Source organism: Lithobates pipiens, unplaced genomic scaffold (genome assembly GCF_037356315.1).
Source record: "Lithobates pipiens isolate NorthernLeopardFrog02 unplaced genomic scaffold, aLitPip1_a1.2 Scaffold_16, whole genome shotgun sequence".
In the NCBI taxonomy this organism is placed as follows: domain Eukaryota; kingdom Metazoa; phylum Chordata; class Amphibia; order Anura; family Ranidae; genus Lithobates; species Lithobates pipiens.
The window spans coordinates 289638207-289656866 of record NW_027507748.1 but is presented as its reverse complement, the minus strand read 5'-3'; the positions used below and the strand labels follow the sequence as shown (position 1 = coordinate 289656866).

The 18660-nt window shown below is 44.2% G+C and overlaps 1 protein-coding gene and 1 long non-coding RNA gene across 3 annotated transcripts; one reads left to right on the top strand and one right to left on the bottom strand.

Moving 5' to 3' along the window:
- Positions 1-359: 359 nt before the first annotated feature.
- Positions 360-3221, top strand: LOC143984346 (uncharacterized). Of its 2 annotated transcripts, none has more exons than XR_013274801.1 (3): positions 360-544; positions 930-1007; positions 2745-3221. It is a non-coding gene; the product is annotated as an uncharacterized LOC143984346 (long non-coding RNA). The 2 variants fall into 2 exon arrangements; XR_013274802.1 differs by lacking the exon at positions 360-544 and adding an exon at positions 649-841.
- A 124-nt stretch (positions 3222-3345) lies between these two features.
- Positions 3346-8105, bottom strand: LOC143984345 (uncharacterized). Its single transcript, XM_077484582.1, has 5 exons — positions 7630-8105; positions 7459-7548; positions 5011-5067; positions 3977-4006; positions 3346-3729 (listed from the first exon to the last, which is right to left on the bottom strand). Coding segments are annotated over exons 1-5 (516 nt in total). The 5' UTR covers positions 7631-8105; the 3' UTR covers positions 3346-3391.
- Positions 8106-18660: the final 10555 nt, after the last annotated feature.

Here is an 18660-nt window from a genome sequence, read left to right as displayed (position 1 = left end):
GAATTAGTCGTCCCAGTCTTTCTAGATTCCTGAAACCGGTTCTGAAAGCCATCAAGAGACATATGGATAGGTACATCCATTTCCCTAGAACCAATGAAGAGTGGCAAGAGGTGAAGGTTGGATTTTTCCGACAAGGAGGGATGCCAAATTGTCTGGGAGCCATAGACTGTACTCATATTCCGCTGATACCACCACATAATAGGGAGGAGCAATTCTGCAACAGGAAAAGCTACCACTCGTTAAATGTGCAAGTGGTGGTAGACTCCCACCAGCGCATTATGAGTATCAGATCTGGGTTTCCCGGAAGTTGCCACGACAGCCATATCCTGCGGCAGTCAGCTCTCTTTTAACGATTCGAAAGAAGACAAATGCCAGAGGGCTGGCTGGTGGGTAAGCAAATTTAATTTTCTTTATTTTTTAAATTAATTACCGTAATTGTTAAATATTACTTATGATATTTTCGTTTGTTATTATAGGAGACGCAGGATATGGATGTCGATCTTGGTTGCTGACGCCTCTGTCGAATCCCCAGACTGTGGCCGAGGTTAGATATAATAGTGCACATATCCGTACCCGTGCAGTTATCGAGAGGACATTTGGAATGTGGAAATCCACATTCCGATGCCTATCGAAAACTGTTTTTTTTTACAGCACTCTCCGGAACTGGTGTCAGATATCATTATTGTATGTGCAATTCTACACAATCTTGCTCTTGCAAACAATGTAGACTTGCACATCAATGATGATCTGCCACCAGAAATACCGGCACTCCCGGCTGCCTCTGAAGATTCCTCAGACCTAGGGAATCGTGTCCGTCAGACTTATTCAGAACCATTTCATGGTAATTATGTAATAATTTACATCTAAATGTATATGTTGTTGTAATGTGCTCTGTTTTTTTAAGCATAATTTGATGTTATGTCTTCTAGGATCTACAAAGAAGGACGACTAATTAGTTTAATGTTTGTGATCCTATCCTGTTCAAGTGGACACCTGCCATTTTATATGTAAGTCTAATATTTATAATTATTTCTTTTTCATTTTTTACTTGAGGATGTAGAAGAGGCAGGGCTTAGCCGTTCTCTGTGTGTCTATGGACACACAGAGGTGGCTTGGGAGCAAGCACACATGGGTGACCCCATAGCAATTGATTAGCTATAGGTGCACTTAGTGGGGGGGAGGGCCCAGAAGTGCAAGTGGGGTACCCCACAAGAGGAGTATCATGGCTGATATGTGCAAAATCACACATAGCAGGTTAATATTACATTTTAGTAGTGAACTTTAGTCTGCACTCCTATGACCCGCATTCACTTGACAACATGCCATAGTCACTGTGTCATTCCATACTTTGGCGTTATCCCAACTTCTTTGTCGGAATCCACAAAGATTCAGTAGCAACAGCTGGCTTATTCTCAGTAAGAGACTGAACCAGCTTCTCATGACCAATCCACTGCTTGGTGCTCAAGTGAGAGCTCGAGGGGCAGAGCAAAGAGCTGATAACTGACAGTCACCACTCTCTGCACACACAAGAGTGAGAACTGTAAGATCAACAGTCTTTGCTCACTCAGTTCTCATTCTTTTAAGTGTCAGGGGACAGATGCCTCATTGGACCAATGATGCATCCACCAATGTGATTCTGATTATCCTTTTTTTTTATTGTAAACTTTTGTTTTCATAGGCCCCCTTGTAATTTTGATATATATATCTTTTTAGGCCCCCATATCCTCCCCCATATCCTCCCCCATATTTATCCTCACTGCCTTGGAGGGGGCAGGGAGAGGGTAGGACGAGTGCCCCCAGATTACCTACAGGATAATGAACCGTCTGTATTAGGAAGTCTTGTCTCCTGGGCTGCCATAATTGACTGTCCTGTCTATAATAGAAGGCGGGACTTTGTATTAGAGAGGACTCCTAGTAACCAGGGGATTCTCTTGTATGTAATTTGTCAGTGCTTGTCCCGCCACCTCCCTGTCCCCTCTGAGGCCACAGATGGGAATTGATCAGGCTGCACTAATGCCAATGGTAAGCCTACATTCATGGGAATGTTGAGGCTGAATTTATGTCAATGGTGAGGCTGCAGATGAGCACTGATTAGACTGCATTGATAGGCACTAACCCTTATTTTGCCAAACACTTCTTTCTTTAAAAATTAAGTTATCATTTCTCAAACTTCCCTCTTAAAGTGAAGGTACATGTTTTAATACGCTTCAGTATATCCAGATAACATGCCCAAGCTCATCCTTCGTCCTGAGTGTTGCTTGTGGATTCGGTGGAAGCCTTAAAAGATATATATCAAAAAAGCACGCCCAAGTTCATCTCTGCACCACACACAACCATAAAAGAAACAGAATTCTTGTTGGGCAGTGTATTAGTGCTTGTACGAACACACTTACGAAATGGTTCAAAGAATTTCAGGCAAAATGGTTGGCCCTCGCACATGTTCACTTTATTATATCTGGACCTATTTTAAAACTATTTTGGACACCCCTGCTCTATAGCCTCTATATGGATCCCAAAAATATATATTTTGCGTCCATCCAGAGGCTAGATCACCGGCTGGATTAGCCTCTTCAGTTGACAATTAATAAGCAATGAATTGTGATGTAAATATTAATTTCTTGACCATGGAGCTTGTGGGGAACAGATGATATATCTAAAGGAGGTTTCAATAGGCAGAAGAGTACATATGTCATTTTTATAATAAAATATTTTCCATTAATGTTAATATGATGTTTAATTTACAGATGCAGAGCAGTTGAGGAAGATGGCAACCTCAGAACCCAGGCACATCAGCCACAGCAAGGAGGAGGACCCTTTACTGCCTGCACCTACAGGGCTTTCCTGGCTGATGCCCATTGCTCCCCTCACTAAGCTTCGGAGCAGTTGCATCGATTTTCGCAAAATCCCGGAGTTGCTTTTACGTACACGTTGTACTGTTTTTGAACCCTAATTGTTAGCACTAGCTGCTTAGAAATATGTTTCTGGACCCCCTGGCACAACTTACCCGATACCTCAGAATAAAGTTGATGGACTAATCCCGGCAGAGGAAATATTACTGTTGTTAAAGACTCTTCAGCCTGGCAAGACCCCTGGGCCCGATGGCATCCCAGCAGAATTACACAAAATGTATGCTGCTGTCTTTAAACTAAAAACAATTTGTGATGTCTATAAAATTCAAATAAATGTTATTTTGATGATTTTAAAAAAAAAAGACAAAAATTATTACCTTCAAATAATTGTAATAGTAAATAAAATAAAACAATTTTTTAAACAAAAATGCACATTTTTTAACTTAATAGTGGAAATTTCAAAAACAGACAAAAAACAAACAAACTTGAAATATGATTTAGGTATTTTGTGATTGGTCAGTAGTGGGCAGCTGCTGAGAAATTTACCCCACAAGATAGAAAAGGGCAGATGACATTTTTTTTTGTTCCTCTACCATTTCTTTTAAAATGGCTTGCTGAGATTCAGCAAGATCATTGTGTCTTCTTAGTTCAGTTATCAGAGAATTGCGAAAACTTCGCTGTTCTTCCAGGGCCTGATCATGCTGCTGCTGTCTCTCTCTTAAATTTCCACTCATGGAGTTAAGGGTATTAGCCAACAGCATCGATGCACTATTGGCTTCTTCTTGTCTTTGGGCCAAGATCTCCCTTCTCCTTCTCCCTCTTGGGACCCGTATGGGACCTGGTGCTGGAATTGATGCCTGGTGCCTACCCTCCTCATTATCTGAAACACAATAAAAATAAAATTATGATACATATTATTCAACAATAAATAATTAGATTTAATATCGGTATTATAAGGGTTTTTAGATTTACTAGTTGGTAATTCCTCTTCCATTATATATATATTATAGCTCCTTGCTGTTCGTCACAAACAACAGGTGGTTCTGAAAAAAAAAAAAAATTTTTTTAAATAATCATCAGAAAATTATACAGTTGTAATGCTTGTAATTAATCTAAGATATAGTTACCCATATTGGACGGCCCAGCTTGAGTTTCATCTGAATGTTGAATTTCAACAGGAACAAAAAAAGAGAAGAAAATACAATCAACTAAAATAGATTATAAAGGTGACTTTTTTTTTTTAAATAACAAGAATCTCTCTACTTCCCTGCACTGTACAATGGAACTGCACAGAGCGGACGTGAACTTCCTATTCTTATTCAACACACCCCCCACTGGTGCTCCTGGCCCCTCCTGTCTGTGCCCCCACAGAAAGCCGCTTCCCATGAGTTCACTTCTGAGTGCTTGCTCCCAAGCCCTGCTGCTACATCTATTACACAGACAGTAGATTTTGCCCCCAACTTCATTGGCTCCCAGTGCCCCAGCATAGCCATCGTGTCCCAGAGGTGAGGGGAGACAAGACCTGCAGACGTGCACAGCGCAGTATTGAATGATGGCTCAGGTAAGTAAAAGGGGACAGGTGAGTTGGGATGACGATGTCTAAACATGTTTTACCTGAATGCAAGGAATGTACTCAAGAGGAGGTCCAGCCTCCCCATGAAAAATGAAAAAGTCAGCGGCAACAAATACTGCAGCTTTTGACTTTTAATATATGGATACTTACCTGTACAGGGAGCCCGCGATGTCGGCACCGCAGCCAATCTTCGGATCATCTCTCAGGTGCAGCTGTCACCATTCCTGTTAAGGGAACCTGGCAGCGAAGCCTTTAGGCTTCACAGCCGGTCCCCTATTGCTCATGAGCACTGTGCTTTCAGATTGGTCCGGTGGTGAAGGCAGGAGGAGAGGGGCGGCCCTGTCTCCCAAAAGTGGGAAACGGTACCTGTCAAAAACACGTACCTGCTCCACCTCCCCCTGAAAGGTGTCAAATGTGGCACCAGGGGGGTAGACAGATAGACGGAATTTCCACTTTTGAGTGGAACTGCACTTTAAAGTAAAAATTGTATATGCTTTAAAACCACTTAAACATCTTCATATTGTAGCACAGCTATGGTATTTTTGACATAGATTAGCATTCATCTTCATGACGGCATTTTTTACTTACCATTGATGCTACCACAATTCTCCTCATTTTCCGTTTGAAAAGTGATTTGCGTGTTATCTGTAAAACACAACAATCAGAGAAAATATAATTAGGTTCACAATAATCAGAATATAAATCACTTTATTATAATATTTATAATAAGGCACCTCTAAAAGATGTGGACAATAACTCCCTATGTATGGGGCCATCTGTGGGACAAAGATACATTATATATATATATATATATATATATATATATATATATATATATATATATATATATATATATATATATATATATATATATATATATACATAGTACATAGATAATACATACATATATACATAGACAATATCGATTAATGCCATGTAACACTATCCCCCCCGCCCCAAGGGAGCCACATTACGGAACAGCTCAGCAGATGAGATCGCTGTCATAACGTTTTGTTCCTTAGCACAGTGGCTCCCGTAGAGAACTGACAGCTTTTTGGGCTCAATCCACTGGGTTGAATGTGGAAAACTGTACCAGGCTAAAGATAACAGCCCTCTCAGCCAGCCTTCAGCAGGAAGCAGGTTCAGCAGGCTGAGAGACAGCAGTGGGAACCATTGAATCCTGCTGCTGTAAATCAAGCTGTAGCCGTGTCCTTTCCTGATCCATTTGGATCAAGGATCGTGACGATCCGTTGCACCCCTACTGAAAAGTGATACCAACTGCACTCCACCTCTTATCCCAGCTAGCAGTCTCCAGAGTGGTGATAGCAGAAGGAAATAGGTGATCTTTAGTTCAGTGTAAAGCAATACACTGGGCATAATAGTACAGGCTGCCATAGTTGGTGGGTGTAGCACCTGCCAAGCATGACCCATTCAAGTGAATGAGGCCACTCTGCAAGTGCCCTTCAACCTTTTGCAGTACAACAAACAAGGTGTTAAAGAAGGCAGCATGGTGTTGCTTTGTCAGCACATGCTTTAACCCCTTGCACCCTGCAGAAGCATGCAGTTGCGAGGCGCTTGCAGAGTGGCCCCATTTACTGGAATGGGTTGCGATGGGCAGGCAGTAGCAACCAACCAAAGTTACAGGAGCTGCACTATTTGTACACCTTTTCATGCTGCCTCAGCAGCTAAAGGGGGTAGAGATTGGGGGTGATAAAACCATGACTCAACTGCAGGGTTTTACCACCCACAAACATTGTGTAAACAACCCTTAAGGGTGCCACTGCCGAATGCAACTAAGGGCCCATTCACAAGTGCAGCAGGCACTGCTACTCCTCTGAAAAGCAATCAAAGTGTGTTTGACAGGCAATGAAGAGGTGATATGTTGCCTCCTCTCCGCCAGATTTAAACCCATAAGTGCCGTGTAATGCATGCAATTGCAACATGGTAGTACGGCAATTAGAGGTTTAAATCAGGTGGGAGGAGGCGACACTGCGCCCGGTTATCTTTGACTTTTCCTATGTTGTTCAGGTACAAATACTGTAGCTGTTGACCTATACTATTAGGGCACTTACCTGTCCATGGAGCCAACAATGTCGGCACCCAAAGCCGATCTTAGGATCAACTCCTGGGTGCTGCTGCCACCATTCCTTGAAAGGAAACCCGGCCTTTTGGCTTCACAGCTGGTTAACTACTGCGCATGCACAAAGCGCAGTGTGCTTTCTAATTGGCCCGGCAGTGGGGGAATAAGATACCTGCCCTTTACAGCATCTGACCAAGCACATATTGCTTGGTTTGAGGTTTCCCTGTCTGAACCATGCAGGAAAAGGAGGATGGGAAACCATAAGTGACAAGATTCTGTATCTTCATGAAACAGGAAAAATAGAGGCATGTTGGGCCTTGGTCTCCCACCACTATCCATACGAGGTTTGAAATCATAATGGTTCAGCTGAACTTACACGATTTAAAACCCGCATTGCAGTCCGACTTTGAGGGCAATTTGAGAGAGATCTGTGCGGGTTGCTGCACTGATGTCTATTCAAATCACCAACGAAATCACCAAAAGTAGTGCAGGAACTATTTTTGGGAATCGGTGCGGTGCTACAAAGTCAGCATCGCAACAATTAGGACAGTGTCACTGCCAGCAATAGGCTGTAATTTGTCATGCGATTTTACATGTCAAAAAATCGCATGTCAAATCGGCCTGATGTGAAAGGGGGCAAAGTGAGCAGTTGTGGTCCCGGGTTCACTTTCAATTTATAGCTGGGTATTTGCTGAACAAAACCAGCATAGGGTGATTACTGCTACTGCTCAAAGCGGTCCTGTACTGGCACCCAAAATCTGCTGTGTCCAGTGGACACAGTGGTCATGGGAGGGGCGTGCTGCACACCATAATGGGTGCACAATGTGCTATTAAACAGGAGCAGGCTGGATGACGTGCCTATACGTGATTCAGCCTGCTCATGTCGCCGGCCCACAGTAAATGATCTGTGGGTGGGAGACAAGCGGTTAAAAAAATTAATGAAAAAAACTACTTACCATCGTCATCAAAGAGGAGCAAGGTCTCATTGCCCTGATTCAAATCTTCAGCCACATTTTCATCGGTGGTAGCAGATGGTTCTCCTAACACTGTGAATAAAAAGTTTCAATTAATTAAAAAACAAAGAAAAAAAAATATCTGGAATTTAATTTAAAAAAAAAATTACTTACTATGAACATCAGAATCATGCTCTCCTGGCACACCGCTGACAACGTCAGGCCCGAGGCACCCCTTTAATTCCTCTTCATAACAGGAGAAGGTAATATTTGCTGGAGGTCCTCCACCAGTGCCACGTTGGTGCCTTGCAATATAGGCAAGTTTTTTTTTGACCTGCTGTCTAATATCATTGATTCGCCGCCTGCATGTATCGACGTTGCGGGCAATTTCCCCTGCGGCATTGACCTCCTGGACAATAGATTGCCATATGTCTCCTTTCCTGGAATAGGATAGTTTTCTAGACTGGGAACCATATAGTTGGTCCCAGTTGCTCACCACCCTGGACACCAAAATGCAATTCTGCCCATGGCTGAACTTTGCTGTTCTTTTTTTTTTTCAAAGACTCCATACTTCTTAACTTCTTTACTCTCCAATCACTAACCCCTCAAATGATTAAAATATTATTTTTCACTTAGCTTTTACTAGAGTGTATCATGTTTCTATTATTGGGTGATTTTGATTGACAGTAGATATATATTTATTGAATCAATATGTTCTAATTTAGGTATATATATATATATATATATATATATATATATATATATATATTTTAAAATCAATAAATTTAAAATCAAAAATTTTTTGGATCATATTTTATATTTTATATATATTATTTATTTATTTATATATGTATTTGGCACCCAAACAGATGGTTTGAACCCATGGACAGGTCAATTATATTATAGAGGGGAATCTCATTTCACTTTTTTAATTTATTCTTTAATTTTTTAGCCATTATTTGTATTTACATATTTTTATTTTTATTATTAATTTATCTTACAATTGAATTTAAAATGTCATTAACAGTGTACAGATGCTTGACAGATACAGGATCAACCATTTGATATATACACTGTTCATGGGAATAAAAGCACATGTGTAATTATTATGTAAAATGTTAATATTAGTTACGTTTTATAATAAAGGGGGGTGTATATTTGTGTGTGCTGGACTTTAAAGTTTATTTTTTTTATTTTATGAATGAGTGTTGTGCTTGATGCTTTACTTTCACTTTGTTCTTCTTTAACCGTAGTCTCGGGATTTCTCCCGAGACTTCAGCCTCGCATTCACAGCGAGAGCGTTCTGAACGTTTGTAGATCTCTTCTCTTCACATGAAGAGAAGCGATCTACACAGGGTAATATACCGGCACACTCATGTGAACCATGTTGCGATCTCTGCAGTGATGATTAATCACTGTTACATAAACGGACACCACAGACATTTCAGCCTCTTTGCTAGCTTTTTAAAGGCTATGTTCACCTTTCGGAACATGTTACATGTTCAGCCCATATTTAGGGTGCAATATGTAACATGTTCTAGCAGCTGCAGCCTCATTCATTCACAGTTCTCTGTCAATGGGAAACTACTACTACCTTTGCGGCTGTCGGCTTGTAGTTTCAATTGAATACCATGACCATATTTTAACCTTACCTGTGTTTGTTCCTCTGTTACTGTCCACACAGCTCTGGTCACACCTGATACTTGACAGTATACCAAGGCCATTCCTGACCAGAAGTGGCTTCACAGAGGAACCATCTCAGTTCTGTTTACTTCAGCTGAAATTAATTTGGATGTTATTAGTTATTATGCTCTGCTGGTGTCTAAGAGTGGGGAATATCTCCGTCAGAGACTTAAGGAGTGGACGAGTGTCATGAAAATTGCATGAAGAGACTGACCTCCAGGTCTTCTGGTTTATGATCGCAGGCTTCGTCGCGGGTGCGCACGATCGTACGTACGCGCATGCGTTCGTACGTGCGCGTGTCCGCGTTGGCGCCAAACGACCTATTTAAACTAGCCTCTTGCTAATGGTCTCTGCTGTCTGCTCTACAGCGTTATACCTGTGAGACCTGATCCGTAGCATTCGTTCCTGTTTGACCCGGCCTGGCTGTGACCCATCTGCTATCTGCCTGCACCCGACCCTGGCTTGTTGTGACGATTCTTCTGCCTGTTCCCTTGTACTTTGCTTCCAGTCTGATATCTGACCCGGCTTGCTTTGACCATCCGTCTGCTAAAGGTGAACCTGCTTATATTGAACTGTGTCATCTGCTGCAAGTAACCTGCTTGTATTGAACTGTTCACCTGCTGCAAGTACCTGCTTATATTGCACTGTTTGTCTGCTACAAGTTACTTGTCTTATTGAACTGTTCACCTGCTGCAAGTACCTGCTTATATTGAACTGTGTCATCTGCTGCAAGTAGGCTGCTCATATTGAACTGTTCATCTGCTGCAAGTACCTGTGTATATTGCACTGTTCATCTGCTACAAGTTGCCTACTTCCCTGCACTGCTTTTCATCTGCTGCAAGTTACCTGCTCCATTGAACCATGTTATCTGCTATGAATTACCTGCTGATCCATTCGCTGTGATTACCTGCTCCACTGAACTTCACCTATCCATCCTTCTCATCTGTTGATCCTGCCAGGCACCTGTACCCCTCCTTACTCCTGTGTTCCCTGTTACATTGCTAGGAAACCGGTAGTGGGAGTTGTAAGAGAGGCTTCTTTCCCCAATCCGGGCTCGCTACTAGAAGGTACGTGACAGTAGCAGACAGCCAATGTCTGAGCCCGAGTGGGGAGCCTCCGCCATGGAAGAACTTTGTCAACACCTGGCAGGACCTTGAGGCAGTTAAGGGCCTCTAGCAAGGCTACACATGGCTGGAAGAATGGGTGATTGCTCTTTCCAACCCTCTGGATCCTTGGGGGCCCCTCAACCATCAGTTTCTTCAGCTGAAGCTGGACCAGCACCTACAGTTGTGATGTTACCACCAGAACCTAAAGTTCCAACACCCGAGCGATTTTCTGGGAATCGTAGTGGCTTCAGGGCCTTCCGCAACTCCTGCAAATTATATTTCGCCCTCCAACCACGGACCTTTTCTCTGGAGGCTACCAAGGTGGGTTTTGTGGTATCTTTACTCTCTGGAGACCCCCAGACCTGGGCCCACCGCCTGTTAGAACAGAAGGACGCAGCGTTGGCTAATCTTACTACCTTTTTTGACGCAATGGCTCAATTATACGAAGATCCCCAACTTTCAGTGACTGCAGAAACCGCCTTGCGGACCCTCCAGCAGGGACGAAGGGCGGTGGAAGATTATGTGGCCGAGTTCAGGCGATGGGGCACGGATACGAACTGGAATGATGCTGCCCTTCGTCATCAGTTCCGCATAGGACTCTCTGATTCTTTGAAAGATGAGCTTGCTAGAGTCAGTGTTCCACAGACCTTAAACGCACTAATTAACTTGGCGATACAGATCGATCGTCGTCTGAGAGAGGAGAGCCGAGAGGGCCACAGGTTTCTCTCGCCCAACCTGGATGCTTCCAAAGGCCCCAAGCCATTTACATCCAGCACCTGCCGCCCGACCCGGGGCCACATCTGACACACCTGAGCCTATGCAACTTGGGGTCTTGCGACCATCTCTTACCCCCGAAGAACATCAACGTTTGCGGAATAACAATCTATGTCTCTATTGCGGGGAATCTGGACATTACGTCAGGAACTGTCCTATTAACCACTTTCAGATCGGACCATTTTGCTGGTAAATGACCAGAGGTCTTTTTACACTTTGGCACTGGGCTGCTTTAACTGGTAATTGCGCGGTCATGCAATGTTGTACCCAAACAAAATTTGCGTCCTTTTCTTCCCACAAATAGAGCTTTCTTTTGATGGTATTTGATTGCCTCTGCGATTTTTATTTTTTGCGATATAAACGTAAAAAGACCGCAAATTTTGAAAAAAAATGATATTTTCTACTTTTTGTTATTAGAAAAATCCAATAAACTCAATTTTAGTCATACATTTAGGCCAAAATGTATTCAGCCACATGTCTTTGGTAAAAAAAAAGTCAATAATTGTATATTTATTGGTTTGCGCAAAAGTTGTCACATCTACAAACTAAGGTACGTTTTCTGGAATTTACGCAGCTTTTAGTTTACGACTGCCTATCTCATTTCTTGAGGTGCTAAAATGGCAGGGCAGTACAAAACCCCCCCAAATGACCCCATTTTGGAAAGTAGACCCCCTAAGGAAATTGATAAGAGGCATGTTGAGCCCATTGAATATTTTATTTTTTTGCCTCAAGCGATTGAATAATGACAAAAAAAATTTTTTTTTTTTTTTTTTACACAAAGTTGTCACTAAATGATATATTGCTCACACATGCTATGGGCGTATGTGAAATGACACCCCAAAATAAATTCTGCTGCTTCTCCTGAGTACGGGGATACCACATATGTGGGACTTTTTGGGAGCCTAGCCGCGTACGGGGCCCCGAAAACCAAGCACCGCCTTCAGGCTTTCTAAGGGCGTAAATTTTTGAGTTCACTTCTCACTACCTATTACAGTTTTGAAGGCCATAAAATGCCAAGATGGCACAAAACCCCCACAAATGACCCCATTTTAGAAAGTAGACACCCCAAGCTATTTGCTGAGAGGCATGTTGAGTCCATGGAATATTTTATATTTTGCCACAAGTTGCGGGAAAATTACAAACTTTTTTTTTTTTTTTTTCACAAAGTTGTCACTAAATGATATATTGCTCACACATGCCATGGGCATATGTGAAATGACACCCCAAAATAAATTCTGCTGCTTCTCCTGAGTACGGGGATACCACATATGTGGGACTTTTTGGGAGCCTAGCCGCGTACGGGGCCCCGAAAACCAAGCACCGCCTTCAGGCTTTCTAAGGGCATTACAGTTTTGAAGGCCATAAAATGCCAAGATGGCACAAACCCCCCCCAAATGACCCCATTTTGGAAAGTAGACACCCCTAAATTTAGGGGTACACTAGTGAGACTAGGTAATAAATGGCGGGTGCCCTGAAACTATAAAAAAATAACTAACCAACCAGCGTCACCTGTAACAGTTATATGGTGATCACAGGTGAAAGGGTTAACTAGGGGGCAATCAGGGGGCTTTATGCGGTAGTATATGGGGGTCCCTGGCGCTATAAAAAGCTGCGGCGAACCTAAATACCTACCTGCCTAACTAGCGTCACCTGTGACACTAATACGGCGATCAGAAAAATGATCGCTTATTAGGCTGGGTTCACACTGGAGCGATGCGGAAACGCCGCGAATCCGCGGCGGGTTCCCGCATCGCATGCCTCCCGGCGGCAGTTCACACTGCCCTATGCGAACTGCTGGGAGTGTCAGTGAAATGTTACTGACACCCCCAGATCAGTTCGCATATCGCAGTGCGATCTGCAAACTCGGATCGCATGGTGTGAACACCCATGCGATCCGATTCTGCTGCGGGCCAAAAAAAGGGTCCCGTGCGAATTTGCGGCGGGTGTGGCGGGTGCGGCGGGTGCGGCGAATGGCTGAACTCGAATCGCACAGAGATCGGATGTGATTTGCACTGCAGTGCGGTGCGAATCACATTCGTTCTCATAAACCGCTGCAATGTGAACCCAGCCTTAGTGACACTGGCGACGGGGGGTGATCACGGGGTTAAACCTTTATTGGGGGGGTTAGGGGGGTACATTAGAACTAAAGGGGGCTAACCCTAACTGCCCTAACAGTTATTATAGTCACAAATGACACCAATGCAAAAAAAATAAAATAAAAAAAATAAAATGACATTGGTGTCACTGTGACTGGGGGGCAGGGGTAATTGGGGGGGGTGATCGGGGGGTAAAGGGGGGGTGTGAGTGTGCCTGGCATGTTCTACTGTGTGTGTAGAGTGTTGGTGCAACTCACCGATCCGCTCTCCTCCGTGTCGGAACGAAAAATACCGACACGGAGGAGAGAATACATCACTTCCTCTCCTGTGTTTACATTACAGGAGAGGAAGTGATGTCACGGGGGATTTCCATTCGTCGAGAGCGATCGCGAGGGGGTGGCCATGAATGAATGGCCGCCCCCTCATCCCGGATCGCTCTCGAAGGAATGCCGACCGCCGCAGGCACCGGGGGGGGGCCCGATCGGGCCCCCCACCCGCGGGCAGGCAGGGACTTATATATACGCCCATATGCCTGCCCGTGCCATTCTGCCGACGTATATCGTCGTGCGGCGGTCGGCAAGTGGTTAAGCTCCGTAAGTGTCCATCTATGCCTCCTGATCTCCCAGACTCTTCAATAAAGTTTTCATCTCACCTTATCATTTCTGTCTCCTTTCAGTTCCCAGGAAAGACTTTACAGACGCCCGCCATTATTGATTCCAGGGCATAGAGCTGTTTTATGGATTCATCCTTTGCTGCCCAACATCAGATTCCTCTCCTACCTAAGACCCGTGGACTCTATCCATTTGGCCGATGGCTCCGCTATTAAATCTGGTCCTGTAACTCAAGAAACTGCACCTCTATCTAGTGTTATCTCTGATTCGCATTGAGAACTTCTCTGGATGGACATTATCACCTCTCCACTTTTTCCTGTGATACTTGGGATGCCCTGGCTACAGGCCCACAATCCAACCATAAATTGGGCTACAGGAGAAATTACTTTTTCTTCACCTTATTGCCAGAAGTTCTGTGGTTCCTCCGGTTTCCTGAGACTAGCAACCTTATTATCTATTGACTCAGAGATCGATTTACGTCAGGCCATTCCCGAAGTTTACCATGAATTCCTAGACGTGTTCAGTAAACAAAAGGCAGAGGTGCTCCCGCCCCACCGAGCTTATGACTGCCCCATTGAGTTACTTCCTGGAGCCAAAATTCAGTTTGGAAGGGTTTTCCCCTTAACAGAGGTAGAGCAGGAGAAATTCAAAGAATACCTCGAAGAAAATTTAAAGAAGGGGTTCATTCGCCCGTCTACGTCCCCAGCAGGTGCGGGTATTCTTTTTGTTGAGAAGAAGGACCACACTCTCCGACCCTGCGTGGACTACCGTGAATTAAACAACATCACTATAAAGAACCGGTACCCTCTCCCTCTATTTCCAGAGTTATTCCAAAGACTGGGAACTGCTACTGTTTTCACTAAACTCGATCTCCGTGGGGCTTACAACTTGATCCGTATCAAGGCCAGAGATGAGTGGAAGACCGCTTTCCGTACCCGATTCGGACACTGAGTATTTGGTGATGCCCTTCGGTTTGTGTAATGCCCCCGCCACCTTCCAATACTTTATAAATGACGTGCTCCGGGACTTTCTGGACTTATTCACTGTCGTTTACTTAGATGATATTTTAATTTTTTCTTCCTCCCTTGAAGCCCATCGCAAGCACGTCAAAAGCGTGTTGGGTCGGCTCCGCCAACACGGACTATATGCAAAAGCAGACAAGTGTTTGTTCGAACAGGAAAGTGTACCATTCTTGGGGTTGATCATTTCTAGTAAGGGTATAAAAATGGACCCCCAGAAGATCGCTGCGATTTTGGACTGGCCAACTCCTGTAGACAGGAAAGGAATCCAACGTTTTATTGGATTCGCCAACTTCTATCGCAAATTTATTAAGGGTTTCTCGGCTATTGTCCCACCCATCACACAACTAACTAGACAAGGAACCCGTTTTCATTGGACCTCTGAAGCTCAAGAAGCATTCGAGACTCTCAAGGGACTTTTCACCTCCACTCCTATTTTAAGACATCCAGATTCCTCCCTGCCATTTGTTTTAGAAGTGGATGCATCCGAAATCGCCGTAGGAGCTATATTATCCCAAAGATAAGGAACTAGGGCCCTGCTCCATCCTGTGGCTTTCTTTTCACGTAAACTATCAGCAGCCGAGAAAAATTACGATGTTGGAGACCGGGAGCTGTTAGCGATTAAATCTGCATTAGAAGAATGGCGCTATTTGTTAGAAGGAGCTTCTCATCCAATTTTAATATTTACCGATCACAAAAATCTGGAGTACTTAAGATCTGCAAAAAGACTAAAACCAAGACAAGCCAGGTGGGCACTCTTCTTCTCCCGGTTCTCTTTTCATGTGACTTATCGCCCAGGGTCTAAGAATATAAAACCAGATGCCTTGTCACGGATGTTCCCAGGAAATTTCTCCTCCAGATACCATTCTCGCTCCTGGGAATTTCCTTCTGCTTCAGGAAGATCTTCTCTCCCGACTTAGACAAGCCTCCATGGGACAAAGACCTTTTTCAGAACCAGAACTACAAACCAGAGGTGTGTTACTGTGGTATAAAGACAAGATCTACATCCCCGAAACTCTGCGGGTATCTATCCTAGAGCTGTGTCACGACCACGCACTCGCCGGACATTTTGGTATCACTAGAACCATTGATTTGGTACAGCATACTTTTTGGTGGCCTCAGTTACGGGAGGATTGCAAGAAATACAAGAAATGCAAGAAATACGTGAACACCTGCACTACGTGCATTAGAAGTAAGAACTGTAAAACTAAGGCCTGGGGCCTCCTTAAACCGTTGTCTGTTCCGGACAGGCCATGGAAAATGCTGTCTCTAGACTTCATTGTTGAATTGGCTCTGGCACACGATCATACCACTATCTTTGTGGTGGTTGATCGTCTGTCAAAGATGGCACATTTTATTCCCATGAAGGGTACCCCCTCAGCCTCTGAAACTGCACAAGTGTTCATCAAGGAAATCATTAGGTTCCAAGGGGTACCAGCCAATATAGTTTCGGATCGGGGGGTCCAGTTCACCTCTCGATTCTGGAAGTCCCTCTGCAAGGCCTTAAATATTGAACTGTCTTTCTCATCCGCCTATCATCCTCAGTCCAATGGGCAGACTGAGAGGACGAACCAAACTCTCGAACAATATTTACGCTGTTTTTCCTCTTTTGCACAAGACGATTGGATCTCCCCGTTTCCAGTAGCTGAGTTCGCGTATAATAATTCTCTCCATTCCGCCACCAAACAGACACCCTTTTTCGCCAATTATGGCTTCCACCCTTCATTTCTACCCAACTCCCTTCCTGAATGCTCAGTACCAGCAGTCCAGGAAAAGATGAACTTTTTCTCAACCAACAACAAACTTCTGCAAGAAACAATGACTAGGACTCAAGAGCACAACAAGACAACCTTTGACAAGAAGAGACAAGAAGAGTTAGTACTGGTACCCGGTGATTTGGTGTGGCTATCCACGGTAAACTTGAAGATGGCGTGCCCTTCAAGGAAACTAGGTCCCAAATTTTTAGGACCTTTTTCAGTCAAAAGGAAGATTAACGAAGTTGCTTTCGAACTAGAACTTCCAGACTCACTAAACGTCCATCCGGTATTTCATGTGTCCTTATTGAAACCTTTCACTCCCAATCCATTTCCTAACCGAAATACCACTCCTCCTGATCCGATCTTGGTTGATGGTGAAGAAGAATTCGAACTAGAAGCCATCCTAAATTTTAGAAGAAGAGGAAACCAGAACCAGTTCTTAATCAAATGGAAAGAATATGGTCCCGAAGAGAACTCCTGGGAGCCCGAGGACAACATTCATGCAAAAAACTTGATTCAATCCTTTAAATTTGCACGAAAGGGCACCCGGAGGCTGCCCCTTGGGAGGGGGCAATGTCATGAAAATCGCATGAAGAGATTGACCTCCAGGTCTTCTGGTTTACGATTGCGGGCTTCGTCGCGGGTGCGCGCGATTGTACGTACGCGCATGCGTTCGTACGCGGGTGCGCGTGCGCACGTCCGTGTTGGCGCCAAACAGCCTATTTAAACTAGCCTCTTGCCAATGGTCTCTGCTGTCTGCTCTACAGCATTATACCTGTGAGACCTGATCCATAGCATTCGTTCCTGTTTGACCCGGCCTGCCTGTGACCCATCTGCTATCTGCCTGCACCCAACCTGCTCTGTAGCTGCACTGGCTTTCTATATTTGTGCGAGTCAACAGTTGCTGATCTGTGTTATTCAGCTTACAATCAGGCTCTTTACAGCCACCTCTGGCTGATTCCTCCATTTGCGCCCCTCGTGTGTACTGCCAGTACTATATTTTGGATTGCAGCTCCTCTCGTGTCTCACAAAGACATGTAGAAACAGTAACTGGGACTAGGAAGACCACCTTACAAGTGGGGGCTGTAAGTGCAAGTGAAGAGAGGAGGCTGTTTGTGTACAGGTGGGGGCGGGGCAGCTGAGTGTGTACAGGGGGGCGTATGTGTGTGGGGGGAGGGCAGCTTAGTGTGTACAGGTTTGTTTGTGTGTGGAGGGGGAAGCTGAGCATGCACAAGTGGGGGGGGGGGGCAGCTGAGTGTGTACAGGTGTAAGTGTGGGGGGCTGATGCGTCTGTGGAGGGGGGCAGATGAGTGTGTACAGGTGTGTGTGTGTGTGGCAACTGAGTGTGTACAGGTGTGTATGTGTGTAGGGGGCAGCTCAGTGTGTACAGGTGTGGGGGGCTGAGTGTGTAAAGGTATGAAGGGGGCTTAGTGCATACAGGTGTGAGGGGGGCTGAATGCATACAGGCATGTTTAGTGAAGAGGGGGTGCCAGATATAGGATCCGCCCTGGGTGCCAAATGCTCTAGGTACGCCCCTGAGTATGTGCAAGCTAATAGGTTGTACTAACTCACTGGCATAGCTATTATCCACACCCTCACATCCATTCGTTGCAGACATAGCCAATGTGAGGGTGACAACATCTCTATGACAGGGGAGTCTGGTAGGATCAACAGGTGTATAATGAGCTTTGCAGAAGCATAGAACACAATGAGCACCACATATATAGCTAACTTTTTATAGTGCTCTGCATATTGATTTGATACTGTTGCCTATAGATCAACTTTAAATTATAGCAATGGAAAAAAGTAGGAACGATGCCAACAATTAAAAAGGTCCATTCATATAAATTATTCACATGTACTGGTAGGTTTCCTCAAAAAGAAACCCTGCCAGGAGAGAAATATGGGGGATCTTTTACTTTATTATTTTTTTTTTTTTTTAGCAGACAACAGATAAAGCTATCAGCTATTTGGACACTTATCAATAAGTAGGTTGAACAGAAAACAAAACATGGCATTTGTATCTGACCTTAAAAATATTAGAAATTGCTATGCTGCACACGAGTAGTGAAAGACACCTCTGGCACCCTCCAGCCTAGAAGGAAGGACAAAGAAGATTGCAAATGTATCCGTAGCCCAGACATTCTGTCCACGGAAAA